A 25,421-nucleotide genomic window follows, 5' to 3' on the forward strand; every position below is an offset into this window, starting at 1 on the left:
TTATTCATTTAAAATAAAAAAAATCCTCGAGCTAAATTAAAAAAAAAAAAAACCTTCAGTTTATATATATATTTAACATATAATATTCCCAATCATGCAATTTCCTTTACCCCTTCAATTTCTATTTATTTCCTTATTTCGACTTCCAAAGTTTTTTCCTAAACAACAGCCCACATAAGGGTCCCACGTCCTCTTCTACCTCTTTCGACCGAAACACCCATATTCTCAACGGTTTTTTCCTATTTCTTTTTTTTTTTTTTTTTTGTGAGTAAATATTTGAACGCATTTGTTTTCTAAATTGATTTTTGTGAAATTTTGCTACTATATATAAATTTTATTTTTTCTAGTTTGTTATTGGAAAACAAACGTTATCTTGGAAGTGCAGCAGGTGGAACTTGGAAGGCAATATTACTTTGCAGCCTGCAGGTCAGTTTTTGGTAGTAATTCTTTAGGTATTTCTGGGTGCCGGGTTAGTTTCTGTTTTTAGTGTATTTGTTTAACTGGTTTTTATTGAGTTTTGTCTTAAAAGAGTGCAGTTGAAGTAAAAATATTCTTCGAATTGTTAGCTGTATGGATATGTGTACTTCTAGTGTTTTATGTATGCATCTCCATTAACGTGTGTGTATTACATATGGCTAGAGCGAGGAATACGATTCTACCCGTTAGAATTTTAATCTCTAAAATTTTTTGACATTTTAAATTGGTAAATATAAAATTTATCCAAAATTATATAAAAATTTACCTATAAATTTTTAAAAAAATTTTAGGACCACCTACGTCACGCCTCGGGACGGGAGTTGGTTGAAACCGGCGTTGCTCTCAAATTTACATTCGAAAACAACAAGCCTCAGAAGTACAACATTCAGAAACCAGTCTTTTATTCATAATAATCGTTGTCTGATACAAGCTCAATGATAAATGTTTTACAGCGGAAATGTAAAACCATAACATACAATGTCTGAACAGATGCAGCGGAAAATAAAATATAAATCAGAACTAAGATGACGATCTTCATCACCAGCCCCAAAACTGATGTTGTTCCTCTTCTTCTAACAACTCTTCCTCGTTCTTATCTGAGATGGGTTTGGTGGGTGAGTGATATGATTGTCACTCAGTAAGCAGGGGCGGGAATAACTACCATTTTCGAAATCATTTTCATACAGAAACAATAATACGAATAATATACAGAAATTCTTATTTTCATAACAGAAATCAGTATTCAGTATTAAGAAATCAGTAATCAGTAATCAGGAACCAGAAGTTTAACAAGTAAGCACTGAGCACGTTCGTGAATTTCATGGCTAAACTGATATCAGTCCCCTATATGTTCTCTCCTCTAAGGAGTGAGACCAGTAATCAGCAATCAGTAATGTTCAGAATATATATTCCTACCATTAGGTTACTAAGTTTCAGTGCTTCCAAAATCGGATATCAGACATCGAGACTATACTTTGCTTTAAAACAGAAATCATCAAACGGTTTTCAAGATATCTATACATAAGCCCACTTAAAGTAATTTGCTAAAAGTGTTTCGGTTGAAGTCTGAAATCTGCTTGTTCTTGCTAATGGTTTCTGCTGCTCGAAAATCAGCACCCTCTTAGCTCGAAAATTTCAGTAATAATCTCAAGATTTGTGTAACACCAAATCAGGGACTTGAGGCTGTTATTTATAGGCCGAAATCTGACTGTTAGGCTCCCTATTAATGGCCATAGTCTGCATTTAACAGCCTTGATTCTATTTTAAATGCTTCAGTTACAAGTCATGAGTTGGATTAGTAACTGTCTGCTGGAATCTCGTTCTTCTGCTGCTGGATTATATCTGCTGGAATTCTATCTGCTGGAAAATATCAACTTCTGAATATCAGCTGATGCTGAAATTGTTAGCTTCTGTTGGAATTTTCTCTTGCTACTGAATATTGCTAGCTGCTGGAAATATTACCTTCTGCTGGAGTTTTGCATAGCTGCTGAAATGCTGGAAATTCGGGTTCTCACATCCCTCCCTCCTTATGAGAAGTTTCGTCCTCGAAACTTGGCTATACATGATCCTCGAAGAGATAAGGGTATTGCCCTCGCATCTTTTCTTCCAATTCCCAAGTAGCTTCTCTTTCGGTGTTGTTGAACCATTGTATTTTGACATATGGAATAGTTCTTCTCCTCAGTACTTAGTATTTGTTATCCACAATACGAATTGAAATTTCTTCATACTTCAATTCTTCATTTAAATTGCCCTCGACCAGAAGTGGTCCGGCTTTAAGAACATGACTTGGATCGGAAATATATCTTCTTAGCTGCGATATGTGGAAAACATTGTGGATCCTTGACATATCGGGTGGAAGTGCTAATCTGTAAGCAAGTGTTCCCACTTTCCAAGAATCTCAAATGGTCCGACGTATCTGAGATTCAGTTTCCCAGCCTTAATCGGATTACACCCTTCATGGGTGACACTTTCACATATGCCTTCTCTCCAACTTCAAATTCCACGGACCTTCTTTTCATGTCAGCCTGAGCTTTTCTGTCGATCTTGTGTAGCTTTTAGTCGCTCTTTGATCATAGCAACTTTATCTACTGTTTCTTGTATCAGTTCGGGTCCAACGATGGTTTTTTCCCCGACTTCATCCCAATATAGTGATGATCGACATTTTCGTCCATACAAAGCTTCCTATGGTGCCATTCCAATGCTGCTGTGGTAACTATTATTGTATGCGAACTCGATTAAGAGCAGATGTTCGCTCCAATTACCACTGAAGTCTAGAGCACAAGCTCTCAGCATATCTTCCAGAGTTTGAATGGTCCTCTCTGTTTGACCATCGGTCTGAGGGTGATATGCCGTACTAAGAGTAACCTTAGTACCCATAGCTTGTTGAAAGCTTTTCCAAAATCGAGATGTAAATCTAGGTTCTCTGTCTGACAGTATGCTAGCTGGAACTCCATGCAATCGTACGATCTCATTCATGTACAATATGGATAACTTGTCCAAATTATAATTCATGCGGACAAGTAAGAAATGAGCAGATTTCGTGAGTCTATCTACGATTACCCAGATGCCGTCATGGCTTTGTCTAGACTTTGGTAACCCGACAACAAAGTCCATGGATGTTCCCATTTCCATTCTGGAATTTCTAGAGGTTGCAGAAGTCCTCCAGGTCTTTGATGCTCTGCCTTGACTTGCTGGCACACGTGACACTTGGAAACATATATTGCCACGTCTTTCTTCATTCCACTCCACCAAAATTTTTCTTCAAATCTCTATACATCTTGGTACTGCCAGAATGAACTGAAAATTTTGACTTATGTGCTTCAGACATTACTTCTTGTCGAAGGTTATCGATGTCTGGTACACACAATCGTCCTTCCATCCACAAGATTCCTTTGTTATCCGTCTCGAAATCTGGTGATTTCCCTTCTATAACTCGCTCTTTCCGTTTCACCAAAGCGGAATCTCTATCTTGACTTAGTTTGATGGCCTCTCGAAGGCATGGTTGTGCTGAAAGTGATGTCAGGATTACTTTGTTCATATCCTTCCGACTCAAAGCATCGGCCACCTTGTTTGCTTTGCCTGGGTGGTAGCTTATCGTCAAGTCGTAGTCTTTAAAGAGTTCAATCCATCGTCTTTGTCTCATATTTAACTCTTTCTGAGTGAACAAGTACTTGAGGCTTTGGTGATCCGTGAAAATCTCACACTTAGCACCATATAAATAGTGTCTCCAAATCTTTAGTGCGAACACTACTGCAGCTAATTCGAGGTCATGCGTTGGGTAATTTTGTTCATACGGCTTCAACTGTCTTGATGCGTATGCAATCACCCTTCCCTCTTGCATGAGTACACATCCTAAACCTCCTTGAGATGCATCACTGTAGATTGTGAAGTCTTTGTCTTCCATCGGTAATACCAACACTGGCGTGGAGATAAGTTTCTTCTTCAAAGTCTCGAAGCTTTGCTCACATTTTTCACTCCATTGAAACTTAGAGTTCTTCTGTGTGAGTTTGGTGAGAGGTATGGCTATTGAAGAAAATCCTTCAACAAATTTTTGGTAATAACATGCTAGTCCCAAGAAGTTTCGAATTTCTGTCACATTCTTTGGTCTAGGCCAATCTGAGATTGCCTTTACTTTCTTAGGGTCCACTGATACTCCTGCTGTTGATATTATGTGTCCCAAGAATGTGACACTCTCTAGCCAAAATTCGCATTTCTTGAACTTGGCGTACAATTCTTTCTCTATCAGCGTCTGGAGGGTGAGACGAAGATGTTCCTTGTGGTCTTCTTCACTTGACGAATATACTAGAATATCGTCGATGAATACCACAACAAACTTGTCAAGAAATGGCTTGAACACTCTTTTCATGAGATCCATGAATACTGCTGCAGCGTTTGTTAACCCGAACGGCATCACTGTGAACTCATAGTGTCCATACCTTGTTCTGAAGGCTGTCTTCGGAATATCGTCTGATTTGACCTTGAGTTGGTGATAGCCTGACCTTAAGTCGAGCTTGGAAAAGACCGTAGCTCCCTTGAGTTGGTCAAACAAGTCATCTATCCTTGGAAGTGGGTATTTATTCTTGATTGTGATCTTATTCAGTTCTCTGTAATCGATACACAATCTCATGCTTCCGTCCTTCTTTTTAACAAATAGGACAAGAGCTCTCCACGGAGATGCGCTTGGCCGTATCTGCTTCTTATCCAACAACTCTTGAAGTTGCTCTTTGAGTTCTTTCAACTCTGCTGGAGCCATTCGATACGGTGCTATTGAGATTGGTGTAGCATTGGGCACTAAATTAATCTCAAATTCTACTTCGCGATTGGGAAGTTCGCTAGGGAGTTCTTCAGGAAAGACATCCGGAAACTCTTGTACTACCAGAATCTCTTCTAGTGTCAGTGTGGTTCTTTCTTTTACCTCGCTTAACATAGCTAGGTAAACTTCTTCCCCACTTTTCATGGCTTTCCAAGTTTGAGAAGCAGAAAGAAGAGTCTTTCGTTCTTTTGTCTTACCATGAAATAAAAGTTTCTCTTGGTGTAGAGCTTGGATGGTTACCGTCTTTCCATGACAGTCTACTAAAGCATGATTTTTGGCTAACCAATCCATTCCAAGAATTACGTCGAATTCCACCATGTTTAGTTGAATAAGGTTTGCCTTGAAATTCTGATCTTCTATGAGAACACTAATTTCCCGATATAGAGTGCGAGTTTCTAAAATTCGATTTGCAGGAGTTGCTACTCTATATGGTTCTTCTAAGTTATCAGGCTTAGCTCCTAACTTATTGGCAAATCTCTTAGACATGAATGAATGCATAGCATCACAATCAAATAACACATAAGCAGGTATATCATCGATTAGAATGGTACCAGCTACGACATCGTTCGAGTTGTCAGCCTCTTCTTGAGTGATAGCATAGACTCGAGCATTTGGCTTGTTCTCCTTAGGTTTGTTTGGAGTTATTCCGGCTGCTGGGCCATCTCTTGGATCTGGAAAAGGACATTGAGCAATGCGGTGGCCCATTTTTCCACAACAGAAACAAGCTCCAGAATTCTTACGGCATTCTGCAGTATGATTGAATCCACAATTTTGGCACTTGACTTCCTCTTTGCTTGATGGAGAAGAAGTGGTTCCTTTAGCTGGATCACTGGTGAATTGGCTACTTGAAAACCTAGGCCTCTTGAATTGTTGGCCCGGTTGGTTTTGGCTTGACTGAGGACGTTTGGGTTTGTTTTCACCTTCACGCCTCTTAATGTCATTCTCAGCCCTGATGGTGGCTCCCATCAATTCATCAAAACTGTTGGGCTCGATAACAGCAAGGGCAGATTGAATACGGCTGTTCAATCCCTTCTTGAAGCGATGCATCTTCAAGGCCTCGTCTCCCATGATGGTTGGGGAGCAAGTTCCCAATGAGTGGAACTTAGATGATTACTCCAGCACTGACATGTTTGGTTCTTGAACCAAGCTTTCGAATTCTGACAGCTTCTGCACTCGGACTGCTGTCGGGAAGTACTGCTTCAGAAATGCCTCTCGGAACCTTTGCCAAGTGATAGGTCCTGCCCTTACCATAGCTGATGAGACTCATTCCCACCATTTGGCTGCTTTATCCACAAGAAAAAGTGTAATCACATCTACTCTGATCCCTTGTGGAACCTCAAGTAGTCGAAGGTGATTCTCCACTTCTTTCATCCAATTTTGTCCGACCTCTGGATCGGAGCTTCCATAAAAGTTTGAAACTCTTGCTCTTCTGAGAGACTCATAGTGTTGCTTAGTCTCATTCTGAGCTGGAGGTGGTGGCAGTGGCTGATTAGCATTAGGGTTCACTAACCCTTGTAGCGTGGTCGCCACGATTGTGGCTATAGCCATCAAGTCCACCTGACTTAGGCCAACTGCTGGTGGTGGTTGTGGTTGTGGTTGTTGTTGCTGTTGTGCATCCTCATCGTTGCGGTTATTATTGCCGTTTCCATATCTTGGGCTGCGGTTGTTTCTCACTAGTCTTCCGTCCATTTCCTACAAATATGAAAGCTCTAAGGTTGTTGGCAGAATATGGACTACACAAATGAAGCACGATGGTAGAGTAATTGCTCAAAGTTTAAATATGAAACCAATGGAATTGAAATAAATTTTATTGATTTCCACAAAAGTGCAATTACAAATGATCTTCGAAAATTTAAACATAATGCAATTGGGACAAGTGTCATTACAAGGAAAACTACTACTGATGTTCTAATCTATCACTTCTCCTAATCTCAAATCCATAGGATCCTCTTCAACTTCTTCTTCTTCTTCGGGATCCTCCTCGGGTTCTTCTTCATGATTGGCTACTACTGCTTCCAGATGTTCAATATGACCATGCAGAACTGCATTCTGGTCGCTAAGAATTTCAACAGTGTCCTGCAGTTCTTGAATCTGAGCATTAGTTTGTTTACTATACTGATTATGCTGGTACACGAGTTGGTGATTTTGATCCTTAAGTACTTGAATCTCCTCTGCCAAGGTATCACGTAACTTGATGAATTCGGCAACAGTCTCTTGAGAGGTATCAAAATCTTCTTGAGTCTTCCTATTCCTCTCTTCTGCTTCATGCAGATAGTGAGCATATCGTTGAACATCACACCTCAGGTGTTCTGCTCGACACTGTAACTCGTCTTTGTCCAGCTCTAGGCAGTAGTTATGCTCCTTAAGTTTCTCTAGCTTCTTCTCTAAGCTCTTAATGTAGCTACTCTGGTCAGTCATGTCCTACATCCAAAACATGAGAGTCAAGGTTCAGAAGTGATCTCAAGAATATAGGTCAAGTTATAGACAAGTACTGGAATGAATAGAATCAGTAAGCCTATAACATTCAATAGTAGAAAATAGCTCAAAAAATTTTCGATCTCAGAATTGTGTGAAAATTTTACTAAAATCCTTCACATCAAGAACATGAATGGTACCAAGTTTGGTACAAAAATACTAAGCCATTTGGAAATGAAAATTCCTCAAAGTTCCAAAATTTTGGAAAATTTTACGGAAATTGTGATATCCCTATCTTAACAAAGGATTTTGGGGTTCGTCGGCTGTGCTAGAACGTTTGAATGGTTCTAGGTTGGGTTCTCCTCGTCGAGAGCTTTCCAACGCCTACTTTTAATAGTAAAAATTCATCTTGGATCAAAAGTTACGGCCGTTTGAAGTTTGCACGAAATACACCTCAACTTCCATGCCTTTTGTAAGGTCTACTGCATTCGCTTGCTGGAATTCACTGTCTACTGCAATTCTGATGCTACTGCAATCAGTCTGCTGCTTTTCCAGCACTGTCTACTGCTTTCCAGCACTGTTAGAACCAGTCTGCTGCATTCCGAGTCTACTGACTCAGTCTTCTGCATTCAGATCTACTGGTTTCAATCTATTGGTTCTGGTTTCAGACTACTGGTCTGATACTACTGGTTTCCATCTACTGGTTCTGGTTTCCATCTACTGGTTCTAGTTTCAGATCTACTGGTTTACTGATTTGTTTCCCTACTGATTTTCCTAACTGTACGTATTCACTATATTATTTCAGTAGTCTATTATAGTAGCCCGAAATTTTCAGAACTTATTTTCAGAAGTCTATTAGAACTTATTATTTCTAGTTCCTCCTCCCCATATTATGAAACCTGGTTTGCTCTGATACCACTTCAATGTCACGTCCCGGGACGGGGGTTGGTTGACACCGGCGTTGCTCTCAAATTTACATTCGAAAACAACAAGCCTCAGAAGTACAACATTCAGAAACCAGTCTTTTATTCATAATAATCGTTGTTTGATACAAGCTCAATGATACATGTTTTACAGCGGAAATGTAAAACCATAAAATACAATGTCTGAACAGATGCAGCGGAAAATAAAATATAAATCAGAACTAAGATGACGATCTTCATCACCAACCCCAAAACTGATGTTGCTCCTCTTCTTCTAACAACTCTTCCTCGTTCTTATCTGAGATGGATTTGGTGGGTGAGTGATATGATTGTCACTCAGTAAGCGGGGGCGGGAATAACTCCCATTTTCGAAATCATTTTCATACAGAAACAATAATACGAATAATATACAAAAATTCTTATTTTCATAACAAAAATCAGTATTCAGTATTCAAAAATCAGTAATCAGGAATCAGAAGTTTAACAAGTAAACACTGAGCACGTTCGTGAATTTCATGGCTAAACTGATATCAGTCCCCTATATGTTCTCTCCTCTAAGGGGTGAGGCCAGTAATCAGTAATCAGTAATCAGTAATGTTCAGAATATATATTCCTACCATTAGTTCACTAAGTTTCAGTGCATCCAAAATAAGATATCAGAAATCGAGACTATACTTTGCTTTAAAACAGAAATCATCAAACGGTTTTCAAGATATCTATACATAAGCCCACTTACAGTAATTTGCTAAAAGTGTTTCGGTTGAAGTCTGAAATCTGCTTGTTCTTGCTACTGGTTTCTGCTGCTCGAAAATCAGCACCCTCTTAGCTCGAAAATTTCTTTAATAATCTCAAGATTTGTGTAACACCAATTCAGGGACTTGAGGCTGTTATTTGTAGGCCGAAATCTGACTGTTAGGCTCCCTATCAATGGCCATACTCTGCATTTAACAGCCTTGATTTCATTTTAAATGCTTCAGTTACCAGTCTTGAGTTGGATTAGTAACTGTCTGCTGGAATCTCGTTCTTCTGCTGCTGGATTATATCTGCTGGAATTCTATCTGCTGGAAAATATCAACTTCTGAATATCAGCTGATGCAGGAATTGTTAGCTTCTGCTGGAATTTTCCCTTGCTACTGAATATTGCTAGCTGCTGGAAATATTAACTTCTTCTGGAGTTTTGCATAGCTGCTGAAATGCTGGAAATTCGGGTTCTCACAACCTCAGCTAAGGACTGTGGCTCCGCCACTGCATATGCCAATCAGCCAATGGACGTTGAGCACTGATGTGTAAAACTTACTGAAAGGAGCGTGTTTCAATGAAGAAGTTGCTTTCTTGTTTTTTTAGATATGATAAGGATCTATTCAAGTAAAAAATTCCTTTTTTAAGAATTAATTGAAGCTTGTGTCTCCTGGATTCCTCTAAAAGTGATGCAACTATGGTAAATTTGACATTCGAAATCACTACATTCTATGTATGCTTCAACCAAAATTTAGTTTTGCTGTGTCTCATGAATTATCTCCTCTATCATTATCTTTGTGATGTGTAATGATGAAATGATTTCAGAAAGAGAAACTGAGTTGGTATCAACATGGGGTTTTCTAATTTGTAATGTTTCCTTTAGAACATTTCAAACCTGCAATTATGCCTTTGTATACTTCTTTGTCCAATGTCCATGATTAAACGTCTCCAAAAATAGCCCTGTTTTGTTAACTAAATATATGAATCATAGTTATTAAAGTCACCATGTGCGCTAAGGTAACATGTGCCTTGGAAGCCAGGCACAAGTTAAAACATGCACGAGGTGCACATAGATGAATAATATTTTAAAATCTAGAAACATCGAGTAAATTGTGTCTTACAGCGTATGGTATATAATTTTCAGTCCATTTGACAACAAGAAAACAAATTTATCCAGCTAATATGAATGATTATAAAAGCAAATTTCACATAGAATACATAATCCATTCATTTAAGATGCACCAAGATGCATGCTTTAGGCTCAAAGTACATGCCTGATAAGGATTGTGTTTGGCATGTCATCAGCACAAAGGCTGGTTTTGCTACATCTTGAGCCTGAGCACACCCCTTATTGGCCTTTTTATAACCATCGTAAGCTTGATGTTCTTCGTAAAATATATGTTTAATTAGTGTTTTTACTCATCCATTTGAATAGTTCTGGGTTGATTATTACAGATTCACACAGAAAGCTTTTTAAAAGTCTCAACATTTAGTTCAATTGCTGACAGAGGAAACAACAGTTGCGATTTAGAAGGTATATTTTGCATTGATTATTGATTGGCTGAGTACTTTTAAGTTTGGAATCGTTGCATCAGATATGGTTGTAGTTCATTCTTTTAAACCATAACATAAAACTTGCCAATATTTTTCTCTCATTTGACACTTGCTTCTTCAATCTGATAGAACACTTGGATTTCTGAAGATCTTGCAAAATGTAAACTGAGAAACTTTCCAACTCCCCTAGTTGTCACGATTAAGAGAAACAATGCACATTTACAGTAGCTGGAACATGATGTACTTACTGGTATGCATATTGCCATCGATTGGATGGTTAACGTTCTGTAATAAAATTAGCAAAGTAATAGTGTGGTCAAACTCTTTGAAATATCATCCAAAATGAGAAACTCTATGGTTGTACAAAATCATTTAAGACATGGCACAAGTGCTTTGGTTAAGAATAAAATACACGTAAATGAAACGTGTTGACGACTAACATGCACCAATAGCGACAAGGTTCGATATAAATTTCTAAAACCCTAAGTCATCCCACTTTGTTTCTGTCTCCCTTCCTTCTGTGCCGCCTAGAAATTTTCATCTTCAACAAACATCTTTGCAATTTAAGCCATGTTGTTATTCAACATCTGGGAAAAAAAAATTTGAAGAGAAAAAATTTATTTATTCAGTCTTACTTTTTTCATTGCAGTAACCATTTTTTTGTTGTGCACAGACTGTGACCTGGACATCTTCACTCAGATAGTGAATAGAAGTCAAGTGCTAGAAAATTGATTAGCATTAATTCTAAGGCAAATTTTGGTAAGATTTATTCCTTTTCATTTGTTTGCTTTGCTTTGCTTTGCTGTGATTTTGATTTTATGATTCATCATGTTTGATACTCCAATTTTGATTGCAGATCAGCAATCCAGATATAGTGTTCACATATTTCTAACTGGTATGAGTTTAGACTTCCTCTTTTTATGCTCTCTTTGTCCTGACCAAATCTCCAGTATGATCTTTGAGGATTGCAAAGTAAATAGGTGTCCCTGGTTGCATAATTCGTAACGTCTAGATCCACGATCTGTGTCATGCCAATTAGTTTGTATTATCACACTTACCGTCGAATACAAAATTTAATGAACTAGTAAATGGTGATTCAAAGTTGTCTTATTATTTCTCCTCATCATGTGCATCTAGTTGAGATTTAAAAACTGTGACTTAAAACATTTTGAGATCTAATTATGGGTAAGGCCTGTTCTGGACCCATGATGACGGGATTAATTCCATTAACGAGGCTAAAGAAGCGTGTAAGACCCATAGCGAAAAAATCAGTATTTGTTAATACACCCTCTTAGCATGGGTATGGACCATATTGTCTGAGGCGAGTACTTTTCATGCAATCATTGTGAGATAATTCCGAGTTTATGTACCACGATATAAGTATATGCTCAATTTCCCTTTGACAAATGTATACAATATATGTTTTGAAAATGGTTTATGTTATTATTAGTATTTTATTTCATTTGTATGTTTACTGAGTTGGCAACCCACTCTTTACCTGAAATATGATGCAAGTGTTTCATATGAGATGCCGGAGGAATGGAGTTAGTTCGCTCTGGAGGTTTAGAGCACAAGGATTAAGAAGTCAGGATCGAGAAGTTGGGCCATACTTTAATATAATTTAGAAATTATGTTAAAATGTTTGGGATGTATGAGACAAATTCCTTTTACATCTTCTTGGAGAAATGCAGTGAATATCATTTGACTAGGTAATTTTATTTAGTTGAATTCCCAGTTAAGAAGAATTATAATCTCAGACGATAAATTATTTTTCTTTTCATTTCCTCTTTGTTCTGTTTTTTTTAGTATGTGATCACAGCCATTCCTATGTCAAAGAGAGACTTTGCTTCCGCAAATCATTTGTTTATAGGTTTAGATTTAGGTGTGAATTCCCGATTTTATTTATTTCTGCTAAGGCATCAGAATCTAAGAGCTTGGTGATCAATAGATTGGTCATCAAGCCACTTGCCTCTATAATTTGGGATTGTGGTAGGAAAGGAGCAATAAAATAAAGACCCTTTTTTGTCCCCTTAAATTCTTTTTTGTTGACATTCTTAATTGCTTTATGTTTTAAACTGTTTGTCAGCTTTGGCTTGAGATGCTTCATTTTCATCTTCTCCTTTCTGGTATTACATGACATTATCTCTTTTTCCACCTTCACCTGCTAACCAAATTTTCTTCTACTTCTCTAAGGTTTAATTTCATGGATACTATTGCAGGCATTTCTCGGTGTAATTAAATTCCTCAAATAGAAGAATGGCTGATATGAATTTCAATGAGCAGTTGTTGATGGAGAACTTGTCTAAACTAAACAGTTCTCGACAAAGCATAGAATGTATCCTTTCTTTTGACCCTTACCATTTTGTATTGAATGCGATAATGTAGATATATAATATACTGTGGTTTCTTTCCACATCCAATCACCAATCAGCTTTGTCTCAATGGTGCATTTCTCACCGGAAAAGGGCCAAGCAAGTTGTTGAAATATGGGATGGGTTATTTAAATCTGCACAAAAGGAGCAACTAGTTTCCTTTTTATACTTAGCTAACGACGTCCTACAAAATAGCAGGCGTAAGGGCCGTGAATTTGTGAGCGACTACTGGAAGGTCCTTCCATCAGCTCTGAAGGTTGTTCATGAAACTGGCGATGAAAATTGCAGAAAAGTCTTGTCTAGATTGGTACTTTTTTTCTACTTACTTACTCGATTGATCCTATAACTTCATTTTACTCTTTTCTTGTTCTTGCATATGCGTGGCTTGCTTTTGCCATGATACTATGAATGATTATGCACTTTTTTGTGTCCTATACAAATAGTCATGCCTTTCTGCTCTATATGTTTGATGAGGATTGCTTCTTAATTTTGATAGATTATCCTATATATTATGGCACCAATCCAAATTTTAACCTGACCCAATAGAACCAAGTTTCTTAAAAGTAAGCACAGTTCTGTCTCACTCTGGTTAGCTTCTGTTAACTAGGTGTGTGTGTAAATGGAACTAATTTGGGTAAAGAAAATAAGAGATGTAACAAAAATAATGGACTTTAAAAACGCAACCATGCTAGGGAGGGATATTAAGCCAATTATTATGGGAACTCTGAACGGTGGGTGGGAGTGTACATCTTGTACTTACTGAATTTAGTTGTGAAACCATAGAACTTCTGTTCATTTCTCGCTGATTGAGATTACAATTCTAAGTTGGAGTTGTCGTCCACTACCTATCTTTTGAATGCTGCACTTTTAGTGAACTCCATACTTTTCTGAATCATAGTCTGTGATCCTTTTCTAAGAGCTTACTACTATCAACGACCCTTTAGTTTGTTGTCATCTTCTTGATTACTGACATCTTGCACGCTCTTTACGGTAGGTTGACATCTGGGAAGAACGGAAAGTATTTGGATCGAGGGTTCAAAATCTTAAAAATGAAATGCTGGGAGAGAATCCTTCTGTAATCCACAGTGGAAGTCCTTCTCCTGATATTACCACTCGAAAGAACTCTGATCCTATCAAGGTTTTAAAAAGAGATGTAAGTATAATTCCATCGAGGCGCGAGCTTAATCGGTCCAGGTTTCATCCGATTGCAGCAGTATTTTGGCTTTCTGCTTCTCAACTTTCACCTCATACGTTGGTCAATTTCTTAACAGTATGTTCCCCTTTGGTTGATCCTAGAAATCGGCTGTTGGAGGCTTTCCAAGAAAATTTTTAACCACTTTCCATTTGGTACGAGAAGAAGAAGTAAATGAAGAAACCACCTTAAACATTTGTGGAAATGCCGTTTCTAGCATTCAAGAAATAGTCGATTTTGTAGATGCTTCTTCTCAAGGTATGATTTGGGTGAGTTTCCATTAGATTTGCTTCTTGTTGGAAATGGATTATAGGCGAGTTTGGAAACAAAATCAGATAGCTAAATAATATTTTATTCAGCAAGGCTTTGCTTTTGAAAGTATTTTTGATACAAAGCAGTAGTAGTTGTTAAATGCAAAGAAATGAGCTGAAAAACTTACTATATTTTTTCAAGTATTCAGTTGTGCTGTGAAGGATGAATACAAGTATTTAAGCCGCTATCTTTTGTAGCCGTAAAAGTACAAGTTTAATACAAAAAAGATAAAAAGTAAAACACGTTTTGTTCAACTCTATATAACCAACACCCCCTCCCTTGAGGTTGATACAAGTTTCGAGTACCAAGCTTGGACAGTAGATACTGATGCTGATCCTCTCCCAAGCTCTTGGTGAAGATGTCAGCAAGTTGATCAGTGGTAGAGATATGAGCGGTTTGAAGGAGTCCCATCGCGATCTTCTCACGGACCACGTGACAATCTATCTCAATATGTTTAGTACGCTCATGGTACATTGGATTAGCAGCAATGTGAAGTGTGCTGCTTTATTGTCACTATAAAAAGTTGCTGGTTGAGGAAGTGTGACTCCCATATCATGCAGAATACCACAGATCCAAACGATTTCACAGGTGGTAGCTGCCATAGCTCGGTATTCTGCTTCGGCCGAAGATCTCGACACGGTATTTTGCTTCTTGGTTCGCCAAGATAATAAGGAATCACCAAATTTAACACAGAATCCAGTCAATGAACGTCTGGACATAGGGCAAGAAGCCCAATCGGAATCACAATAAGCTGAAAGAACTATAGAGTTCTTTGATGTCAACAAGATACCCAAACCAGGAGAACACTTGAGATATTTGACCACTCGAATAGCCATATGAGATTGTTTTGGTGAATGCATGAATTGGCTAAGATGCTGAACCACATAACATATATCAGGCCGTGTGATAGTAAGATAGATCAACCGACCAACCAGTCTTTGAAAGGAGTCTGGACTGTGCAACAAAGGATCATGAGGATTACCAGGTCTGTAGTGATCAATAATGTAATCCAACTCCACAGTTGTCAATTTCTTATTTTGTTCCATAGGTGTATCGAGTGGTTTGCTCCCAGCTATACCAGTATCTGCAATGAGCTCCAATGCATATTTGCGTTGATTTAGATAGATTCCCTTAGGTGATCGAGTAATCTCAATGTCAAAAAATATTTTAACTTGCCAAGGTCTCGGATATGCAAACGAGAGTGCAAGAAATGCTTCAGGTTTGCAATTAACTCTGAATTATGTGATGAAAATGTCATCCACATAAACCACTAGAATGGTGATATGCTGGGAATCTCATGGTGGGAGTTATCTTGGTGGGATTGTGTGTAATCAGCATCTTGCATTATCACTACAAATTTATGATTCCATTGCCTTGAAGCCTGCTTAAGACCATACAACGACTAGCGCAAATGACATACTTTATGATGACCTTGAATGTGATAGCCAAGCGGAAGCGTCATAAAAATCTCATCATCCAAATCACCTTGAATAAAGGCATTAGCCATATCCATTTGTGTTAGAGATAAGTTATTAGTTGCTGCCAAACTAAGCAAGCAACGGATGGTGACTATCTTGGCAGTAGGAAAAAAAGTGTCATGGAAATCAATTCCCAGTTGTTGCATATACCCTTTGGTAACCAAAAGGGCTTTGAATTATCAACTGATCCATGCGGGTGATGCTTTACTTTGTACACCCATCGACAACCAATGGGTTTAACATTATCAGGAAGATCAACCACATCCCAAGTACGATTAGAATCCAGGGCTGCAAGCTCTAATTCCATAGCTTTTTGCCATCTAGGATCTCTTACTGCCTCATGGTAAAAGCGAGGCTCTGAAAATGAGGAAACGACAGCTGCAAAGTTTTGATAGGGTGGAAAAAATTTGGAGTAAGAAAGGTGTTGAGAGATAGGATACAAGCATTGAGTAGAGTTACTTTGAGGCAACGTAGGACAAGAAAAATCTCTCGTCCACTGAGGAATTGTTCTAGTCCTACAAGATCTTCTCAATGGTGAAACATGATCACTACCTGGCAGTGGCAAAACCGAAGACTCGTTTGTGGATTGAAGATGGCATTCATCTTCATGGAAAGTTTCTGGACAAGTAGACGAAGTTGGAAATGGGGAAACAAATGGCACATTCTCAGCAAAAAGAAACAAGTCCTCATGGAAAATAACATCTCGTGAGACAAAAAATTTCTTGTTCTAAATATTCTTGACTTAATATCCTTTTTGGACATTGGAATATCCCTAAAAGACACAATCTATGGCACGAGCAGAAAATTTGTGATCAATGGTGGGGGATGTAACATAACAAAGACATTCCAAAACTTTAAGATGATTATATGCTGGACTTCTGTGAAATAAGATCTCGAAAGGTGTTTTGTTTCCTAGAACAGGACTTGTTGTTCTGTTGATGAGGTAAACTTATGTCAACACACAATCACCTCAAAACCGTAGAGGAAGAGAAGCTTGAAATCTTAAGGATCAAGCTATGCCAAGGATGTGTCTATGCTTGCGCTCAACCACTCCATTTTGTTGTGGTGTATAAGGGTAAGAACTGAAGTGAACAACACCTTGTGAGGCAAAAAATTTGCTACACTCAGATTTGAAAAAATCAGCTGCATTGTCCAACCTAATGGACTTAATTTGAGCAGAGAATTGTGTGTTCACTAAGGCGAAAAAACTGTGTAAGAATCCCAAACACATCTAGCTTAGATTGCAACAAAAAAACCCAAGTTCATCTCGAAAAATCATCAACAATTGTTAAGAAATATCTCTCCACAGTATATATAAGTGTATTAAATGGACCCCAAATGTCCATGTGTATGAGTTGAAAAGGAGACAAGGTTTTTGTCAAGTTTAATTTGGGAAATGCTAACTTAGATTGCTTTGATAGAGGACAAATCGAACAATGCTTTAATTAGGGGTGGGAAAAATACCGAAATTACCGAAAAATAATCATACCGTACCGACATTTTTTTAGGTATACCACATTTTTTCGGTATATCGAATTTTTTTTCGGTATCATTATGGTATTGGTGTGAATTTTTTCCATAGAAAAATTTCGGAATTTCGGTAACGGTACCGGTATGAATTTTTTGATATCGATATTTTTGCCACGGTATACCGAAAATCCACCCCTAGCTTTAATGATATATTCTTTGTCAAAAAGGGTAACAAATACATCCTAGAAACAGACATATGTCCTAATCTGTTGTGCCAAATGTCACAGTCAACCGATATTGAATTCTGACACACAAAATTATTCTGGTAATGCAAGGTATTACAACTGGGATTAGAAGAAGGCAATAAAGTTACAGTATAAGAGGGGTTGAAGTGCTGGATCAGCTGATTGACAAGATGATACAACCCATTTTTTTCTTTACCAATCCCAACTATCCTCCCACTTGTTAGGTCCTGAAACAAGCAAAATCGCGGATAAAAGGTGACACAACAATTATGAGATTTGGCAAACTTGGAAACAGATAAAAGATGAAACTGAAAATGAGGAACACAAAGTACATTATGCAAGGTAATTGATGGAGATAGAAATACTGAACCAATGTGGCTGATGGACAGCTTATTACCATTTGGCAACTTGACAGAATTAGATGAATTGGCCATGGGTTTTGCAGCAATGATGGACATCCAGTCATGTGTTCATTTGCACCTATGTCTATTATCCAATCTGTATAAAATTTTGGAAGCACGTTAATTGCCATATTAGCGACTAGTGTGTTCATGCTATGGATGTTATGGCCTCCCAACAGCTTTATTATCTCAGCATATTGTTCTTGAGTAAAAACTGGAGCAGGGGAAATGCTATCTTCTGTCAACAATTCCTTAGGAGCATTGTCTTCAGCTAAGTTCACAGCCACAACAAGTTTCTTTAGTTTGAGAAACCTGTCCAACACTTGTGAGCAGACTCATCATAAGGATTTGGCCCCGAATTGACATGTAGCTATCATTCAATCCTATGAGAAACTGAAGTAGTTTTTGTTGATGATCATGACTCGCGTATTTCCTTGCTGTGTCACATTCACTAGAAGGAAGCGTAACCAACGAAGCATACTCATCCATTGATGTTTGAGTTTCGAATAGTAAGCTGATATTGTATTATTTCCTTGAGTCATACGGCTGATATCACGATGAATAGAAAATATTCGAGAACCATTCACTTTATCAAACTGTTCTTTCAAATCATTGCAAATTATTGAAGCATCTGTTGAATATACAATCCCTCCGTAAATCTCTTTAGAAATAGTATTCATAAGCCATGAAATACTAAAGCATTGCATCGCTCCCACTGTTGCAAAGAAGCATGTCCAACCGTAGGTCGTGGATAAGAATCATCAATAAACGCAATCTTATTTTTAGCTCTTAATGCGAATATCATAGCTCGACTCCAAATTCCATAATTCTCGACCCCAAGCAGTTGATCATTCACCAAATTCATTCCTGGTGTATCAGAAAGATGCAAGAACAAAGGATCGTTGAAATTACCTGAATTTGCCATGACTCGAATTAAGCACTGATCAATTAAGCTAATCGTCAGCAGCTACTTTGATCAGGTTTCTGTCTGTCTTCGCAATCTTCGCTGTTCAATTGCGACAATCACACAATAGATCCCAGCCGAGTGAGCTAGATCATGTATCGCATCAAGAGGTAGGATCGAAACACACTCTCTGATACCATGTTAAATGCAAAGAAATGAGCTGAAAAACTCACCATATTTTTTCAATTATTCAGTCCTGCTGTGTAGGATGAATACAAGTATTTAAGCCGCAATCTTCTGTAAGTGTAAAAGTGCTAGTCTAATACAAGAAAGATAAAAAGTAAAACACGTTTTATTCAACTCTATATAACCAACAGTAGTTTCATGTTTGAATATTATGCTTAAAAAACTTTCTTCTTTTCATTTTTTAGAAAGAATCAGAATCTGTAAATATGACATTTGCCAGCTTGTAGATTTGAGTTTTTTCGAACTCTTTATATTTTAAAAGCTCAAGCCAACGTCAATTTTTTTTTTTCCTAGAAACACTTTTTTATTAAGAAAGCAAATGTAGCAAAAGTTTTATTTTATTTATTTAAAGCCAAACACGATATAGACCTTGCTTCAAACTTCTAAAAAGCACAGAAATTCGGTTGGTTCAGCAATCACACACTATAAATGTGATAACGTGTGTGATAGCTTTTGTTTTTTTATTTAATCGGTTGGTTGTACTTTATGCAGGGCCGTGCCTATTCTGAGTCCAAGGAGTCAATTGACTCAGGCCCAATCTTGTTTGGGGGCCCAAAAATCTCAAAAAAAATTTATTATATATATACTAAAGTATTATAAATTTATAAGAGATTCTTTTGCAGCTCCAGTCGCTCCTTTTGTTTCCCTTCCTCCGGCAGTAGCTCCCGTGAGTTCTCCACCCACGGTCTCAACTTCTCCGCCGGATTCCGAGCCGGTGAGTTCACAACCGACAGCCGCTCCTGCTCTTGTTCAGTCGCCTCCATCTCCTGCACCCGAGCTTGGACCTTCACCCGCTCCTTCTACTGTTAAAGATCAGGTACTTGTCAATTGTCATTGTGAATTCCTTGTCGATGTTTGACTCAAGCTTGTAAATCAGTTTTGCACACGCATAACGCATCCAGATCTGGAACTATGGGCCACATTATTCCCATAAATTTACCTGATTTCCAATAATAATCGTGTAGTACTGTAGTCTGTAGCCTGTAGTGGAGTACTTCACACTAAGCTGTGCTCCTTGCAGAAATTAATTTATGGGAATAAATTAATCTTTGTTGCCCATGTAGTTAGGCTCTAATTATTAATCCCGGATCTATATTATTCGCACCAAAACTAAGGCTGTCAACTCATTTAATGTTACAATTACAACTTACAAGTACATTGTGAAACGTTTCTATTAAGTACTGTGATTGGTTTGGTCTATTGATGAATTAATTATATGAAAAAATAGATTAACTTAATCATAATCACATTTGAGAATTTAGGGATATTGGAGAAAGTGTAAAATTAGAATAAACAGTGGATTGTATCTGAATTCTGTGTCATTTATTTATTAAATTGTTCATTGAATTATTTTTTGAATTCTTAGGTTAATCATGCCTCCTAAGTATATGTCTGGGTCTCAAAAAAGAAAAAGAAAGCTAGAGATTGAAGAAATGATTCAAAGTCAAGCTGGAGATATCAACAAGTACTTTGTTTCAAACAAAAACATAGTTGCAGAGGTTGAAAACACGGTTGATAATTCAATTAGCAGAGAACAAGATAATGAATTGGATGAGAATGAGATTGATACTAAAAAAGTCCTTGAGTCTGTCGATGTGGATGTATTCACTAATCATGAGAAAGATGAAGAGTTTGTTCAATATGAGAACTTGAATCAGGAAACTTGGTCTGATGATCCGGCAAAGTGGGACAACATTGATCAAAAAGTTAGAAACTTTTTAGTAGAAAGAGGTCCGAATAGAGATGTCATAAATGTGTTTCCTAAAGATAGCGCTAACAGGCATTTCAATGTGTCACATTATAAGAGAATTTTGCCAAACGGGGAAGAAAGTGATAGAAGATGGCTATTATATTCAGTTTCTTGTAACAAGATTTTTTGTTTTTGCTGTAAGTTATTCAAGAAGCAAGTAACCAAGACTGGATATGGTCAGTTAGCTAATGAAGGATACAATGATTGGCATAATTTGAGTCGATGTCTTGCAAATCATGAAGCGAGTAAGGAGCATATGGAGTGTATGACGAATTGGCTTGAATTGGAAAGAAGATTGAAGACAAATAAAGTGATTGATGCAGGAGTACAAATACAAATTAATAAAGAAAGAGAGCATTGGAAACAAGTGTTACAGAGGATAATCGCAGTTGTTCAACGATTGGCAAAAAATAACTTAGCATTTCGAGGAAGTTGTGAAAAACTTTATGTTGAAAACAATGGTTTGTTTCTACAAATGATTGAAATGATTGCAGAGTTTGATCCAGTAATGAAAGAGCACCTCCGACGGATTCAAGACCATGAGACTTATACTACATATCTTGGTTGCAGAATTCAAAATGAGTTGATACAGATGTTGGCAAGCGAGGTAAGAAAAACAATACTTGCAAAGGTAAGACAAGCAAAATATTTTTCAATCATATTAGATTGTACTCCTGATATCAGTCACAAAGAGCAAATGTCCATTGTCATACGATGTTTAAATGATTCAAAAAGTTTCACAAAAGTAGAAGAATATTGGGTGCAATTTTTAGATGTTGATGATACTTCGGGACTTGGGCTTTTTATGCATCTTAAAAATGCTTTAGTCAATCTTGAGCTTGATATTGATGATATTAGAGGTCAAGGATATGATAATGGATCTAATATGAAAGGTAGACATAAAGGTGTACAAAAAAGGTTGCTTGAAATGAATCCCAGAGCTTTTTATACTCCTTGTGGTTGTCATAGTCTCAATTTAGCTTTGTGTGATATGGCGAATTGTTGTCCTAAGGCTATGTCATTTTTTGGAGTAATACAACGGATATATACATTGTTCTCCTCTTCTACCAAGCGGTGGAAGATTTTCAAAGATCACGTGAAGGGTTTGACAGTTAAGCCATTATCACAAACAAGATGGGAAAGTCATGTTGAGAGTGTTAAACCTATAAAGGAGCAAATTGCACAAATAAGAGATGCTTTGTATGACTTGGCAAATGACAGTGAAGATCCCAAAACAAAGAGTGAAGCTGAGTCCTTAGCGTTATATGAACTTGAGAATTTTGAATTCTTGCTTGGTGTGGTAATTTGGTACAAGTTGTTGCATGCTATCAACACTGTGAGCAAATTTCTTCAATCTGAAAATATGGATATTGATGTTGCTATCAAACTTTTACAAGGAATTGTTTTATTTCTTGAAGAATTTAGAGAAGATGGTTACGATAAGGCCATGGTTGAAGCTAAAGAAATGGCATGTGAGATGGGCATTGAAGCTGTATTTCGAGAGAAACGTGTTATTCGAAGAAAGAAACAATTTTGTGAAAGTAACAGTGAAGAAGTGATACAATCAGCTGCAGAATCTTTTCGAATTAACTACTTTCTCTTTATAATCGATCAAGCTCGTTCTTCTATGAAAGCTCGATTTGAACAGTTTCAAAAATATGAAGAAACATTTGGTTTTTTGTTCAATCTAGAGAGGTTACAACGTGCAGATGATGAAACTTTGTTGGGGTCTTGCAAAAATCTTGAAAATTCTTTGACTCATAAGGGTTGTTCTGATATTAATGGGGATGATCTATTTTCGGAGTTGACATTCTTGCGGTGCTCATTACCAAGAGAAGCAAAATCGGCCATTGATGTAGTGAATTACTTGAAGAAAATGGATGGATGTTTCCCAAATGCTCATATTGCTTATAAAATCTTGTTGACTGTCCCGGTCACCGTAGCAAGTGCAGAGCGAAGTTTCTCAAAGTTAAAGCTGATCAAAACTTTTCTCCGATCAACAATATCACAAGAAAGATTGAATGGATTAGCTATGTTATCGATTGAGAAAGAAATTACTGAACAACTTGATTATACAGACTTGATTAGTATTTTTAGCTCTAAAACTGTTAGGCGGGTTGTTTTTTAGTGATCATTTTGCACATGTTTGATATTTTTATTCATTTAGATTTTTATATTGTCTTTAACGTATTGATTTAATTTAAAAAATTGCTATGGAACTAAAAAAAATATGAACACACATTATGATTCAGAGGCCTCTTTTTAAAAGTTAGACTCAGGCCCAAATATTGTTAGGATCGGCCCTGACTTTATGCTTAAGATACCCATTCCTTAACTTGTTAACATCAAATATTGATCTTTGACTTTGTGTTTAGGCAACCTGCAAGGTTCTGACATAGTGGATTACATTCAGAAACAAGAGAACATCCTTCAGCAGTGCATTAGCCAGCTTGAGAGCTCCACGGCAATTAGAGTCCCTCTAATTTCTCAGATCAAAGAAGCTCTGCAGGATCAAGTATGGTCTTATTTCTTGGAAATTATTTTTGTGCAATGAAGTTAGTTATGTGGATTTGCTTATGCATTGTACTATTGTAGTATTTGAATTCGATCGGTCTTATTATTTAGTTTAGTGTCTCAATTCTTCGTAAAAATGCTAAATTGATCTAAGAGAGTGATAATCACATGGTCTACATTTTTTGTCGTCAGTTGTTAAATTCTGACAAATTATTTTTTCCAGGAGTCAAAGCTGGATCTGCTTCAAACTGAGTTACATGTAATCTCTCTATCTCGTTCATGCACTTATATATAGCAAGAACCACGTGCATTGCACGGGAATTTACATTCTTGATTGATATTGTCTTCAGTTTATTCTTCTATTGAAGAGAGAATATGGTGGACGTTTGCAGTGTTTTTGTTTTCGTTTTATGAGTTAGTGATGGTGGTGTCTTGTGCAGGTCTCGCCATGATTGCCATAAGTGCGGGATCTTATGTTTCCTTATTTATATGATAAGTAATTTTATTGTTTTGTTATCTATTGATACAAAATCAAAAAGATACGTACAAGCGTTTTTGTACTGTGGCAGCAATGGATTTAAAAATTAATCAAATCCAAAATTTCTTAGATTCAAACTATGAAGTTTCTGATTTTCTTGATATTTGGCTGCGTTATCTTGAAAGATCATATTATTTGTGCGCCTTTTGTGCATTAACAGTTCTTGTGACGTGTAGGTTGCTCAGAGCCAGATCAAGAAAGCAGAAAAAATAAAACTGAAGCTAGCATCTTCCCCAATTCTTCGGACAATGAATCAACCTATGGTTGAAACGGGGTTTTCAACAGTGAAAAATCGGGTTGGGCCTTCGTTGTCCTACGAAGAGGAGCGAACGAAGGCGGCAGCTGCTGCTCTAGCCGCACAACTTACCTCCATATCATCTTCTGCGCAGATGCTTACGTCCGTGCTCTCATCTCTCGTAACAGAAGAGGTGGCATCAAGGAGTGCTGGGTTGAAACGGCCCAAGCTAGAATCACCACCACCACCACCACTACCTTTTTCTAGCTTGAACAATGCCGAGGTAGTTAGTTCTACCTATTTTCCTCAATTGATCCCATCACAAGCTCCGTATTACCCACCAGTTGGTAGCTCTTATAACCATGGTTTGAGCAACCAACTACTGCCTCCAACTATGGCATATTGTGGGCCTGGATCATCACCGCAGCAACCCAGCCAGCAGCCGCCATCTCAGCAGCATCAGCAACCTGGAAGTGGTGGACATTTCGTGACAGTGGGTACCGGATTCTATGGGCACCAACCGTCTATCCCTCCTGTACAGAAACAGTGACATTTTCGTATAATACCATGATAGTTACTGATAGCGTAGGGATTTTTTATGATGTTTTTGTTGCATTCGTTTATCCCGGGTATGATAGGATTCTTAAACTACAAGTAGAAGAGTATATAACCGTAGATAGAACGTAGCCAAAAATCAACTTGGAAGTTGACATATATATATATATATATATATATATATATATATATATATATATATATACACACACACCTGGTAATTTTAAGTTTCGGAGTTTTACTTGTCATATTTTTCCTGTTAACTTAACAAAATGCACGTAATCTGCACGTTTATCGCACGTAAAAATACCATAACACGAAACGAATCTAAAAAATTCAATGTTCAAATATTTGTAATGTTTATTGATTGATATACAGTTTCTGTTCTGTTTTAGAAATCGTTAAAAGCTAGCTGTTTCTATCTTCATAATAAATTGAAACCATATTATAATGTGTTGCATGATAAAGCATTAATATAGAATGTTTTTGAAGGGTAATCACTGCCCTTACGCCTGCTATTTTGTAGGATGGATGTCGTTAGCTAAGCTAAGTATCTTCTTTTTTTTACAAAGTTATTTGAATGATATATATCTACTTGAATTGTATAGCATCTTGGCTGGCTTGGCTGGCTTGGCTTGGCTTGGCTTGGCAAATTATTATATTGTTGGATCCCATATTTTCTGAAAAACTGATCATAACAATTAAGTTACAAAATATACTCGAAAACTAAATTTTGTTTACTTTTCTTTTCTCCCCGACCAGTATTTTTTGATATATTTAACAACTATTT

At 37.3% G+C, this 25,421-nt stretch overlaps 3 protein-coding genes and 1 long non-coding RNA gene across 12 annotated transcripts; 2 read left to right on the plus strand and 2 right to left on the minus strand.

Moving 5' to 3' along the window:
* Positions 1-347: 347 nt before the first annotated feature.
* LOC140839446 (uncharacterized) lies at positions 348-9,478 on the minus strand. Its single transcript, XR_012119730.1, has 2 exons — positions 9,344-9,478; positions 348-420 (listed from the first exon to the last, which is right to left on the minus strand). It is a non-coding gene; the product is annotated as an uncharacterized lncRNA (long non-coding RNA).
* LOC140837829 (uncharacterized) lies at positions 3,033-5,857 on the minus strand. The gene is made up of 3 exons (XM_073203926.1): positions 4,073-5,857; positions 3,308-3,679; positions 3,033-3,167 (listed from the first exon to the last, which is right to left on the minus strand). Exons 1-3 carry the CDS (start codon positions 5,855-5,857, stop codon positions 3,033-3,035), a joined length of 2,292 nt encoding a protein of 763 aa, XP_073060027.1.
* LOC140839444 (uncharacterized) lies at positions 9,381-24,790 on the plus strand. Of its 9 annotated transcripts, none has more exons than XM_073206159.1 (12): positions 9,381-9,598; positions 10,321-10,399; positions 10,549-10,669; positions 11,093-11,178; positions 11,276-11,314; positions 12,639-12,754; positions 12,851-13,098; positions 13,786-13,944; positions 14,088-14,241; positions 23,165-23,304; positions 23,527-23,562; positions 24,018-24,790. In XM_073206159.1, exons 6-12 carry the CDS (start codon positions 12,676-12,678, stop codon positions 24,624-24,626), a joined length of 1,425 nt encoding a protein of 474 aa, XP_073062260.1. In that variant the 5' UTR covers positions 9,381-9,598; positions 10,321-10,399; positions 10,549-10,669; positions 11,093-11,178; positions 11,276-11,314; positions 12,639-12,675; the 3' UTR covers positions 24,627-24,790. The 9 variants fall into 9 exon arrangements, with proteins under 9 accessions (XP_073062260.1, XP_073062256.1, XP_073062257.1 ...); XM_073206155.1 differs by lacking the exon at positions 10,549-10,669 and adding an exon at positions 10,171-10,236 and having other exon boundaries at positions 9,381-9,565; XM_073206156.1 differs by lacking the exon at positions 10,549-10,669 and adding an exon at positions 10,178-10,236 and having other exon boundaries at positions 9,381-9,565.
* On the plus strand, positions 18,970-23,103 carry LOC140839443 (uncharacterized). The gene is made up of 2 exons (XM_073206153.1): positions 18,970-19,856; positions 20,406-23,103. Exon 2 carries the CDS (start codon positions 20,413-20,415, stop codon positions 22,915-22,917), a length of 2,505 nt encoding a protein of 834 aa, XP_073062254.1. The 5' UTR covers positions 18,970-19,856; positions 20,406-20,412; the 3' UTR covers positions 22,918-23,103.
* Positions 24,791-25,421: the final 631 nt, after the last annotated feature.

Source organism: Primulina eburnea, chromosome 8 (genome assembly GCF_022965805.1).
Source record: "Primulina eburnea isolate SZY01 chromosome 8, ASM2296580v1, whole genome shotgun sequence".
NCBI lineage: Eukaryota > Viridiplantae > Streptophyta > Magnoliopsida > Lamiales > Gesneriaceae > Primulina > Primulina eburnea.

Bases quoted from the DNA above. Each gene is read 5' to 3' on its own strand.
- LOC140837829 (XM_073203926.1), bottom strand. From the start codon at position 5,857: ATGGGAGACGAGGCCTTGAAGATGCATCGCTTCAAGAAGGGATTGAAC. The intron at 3,680-4,072 runs GTGACAGAAATT...TATGGTGCTAAG, and splicing joins ATTGGCCTAGACCAAAGAAT to TGTGAGATTTTCACGGATCA. The intron at 3,168-3,307 runs GTAATGTCTGAA...CACGTGTGCCAG, and splicing joins TCGATAACCTTCGACAAGAA to CAAGTCAAGGCAGAGCATCA.
- LOC140839444 (XM_073206159.1), top strand. From the start codon at position 12,676: ATGGCTGATATGAATTTCAATGAGCAGTTGTTGATGGAGAACTTGTCT. The intron at 14,242-23,164 runs GTATGATTTGGG...CTTTGTGTTTAG, and splicing joins TGTAGATGCTTCTTCTCAAG to GCAACCTGCAAGGTTCTGAC. The intron at 23,305-23,526 runs GTATGGTCTTAT...TATTTTTTCCAG, and splicing joins AAGAAGCTCTGCAGGATCAA to GAGTCAAAGCTGGATCTGCT.
- LOC140839443 (XM_073206153.1), top strand. From the start codon at position 20,413: ATGCCTCCTAAGTATATGTCTGGGTCTCAAAAAAGAAAAAGAAAGCTA.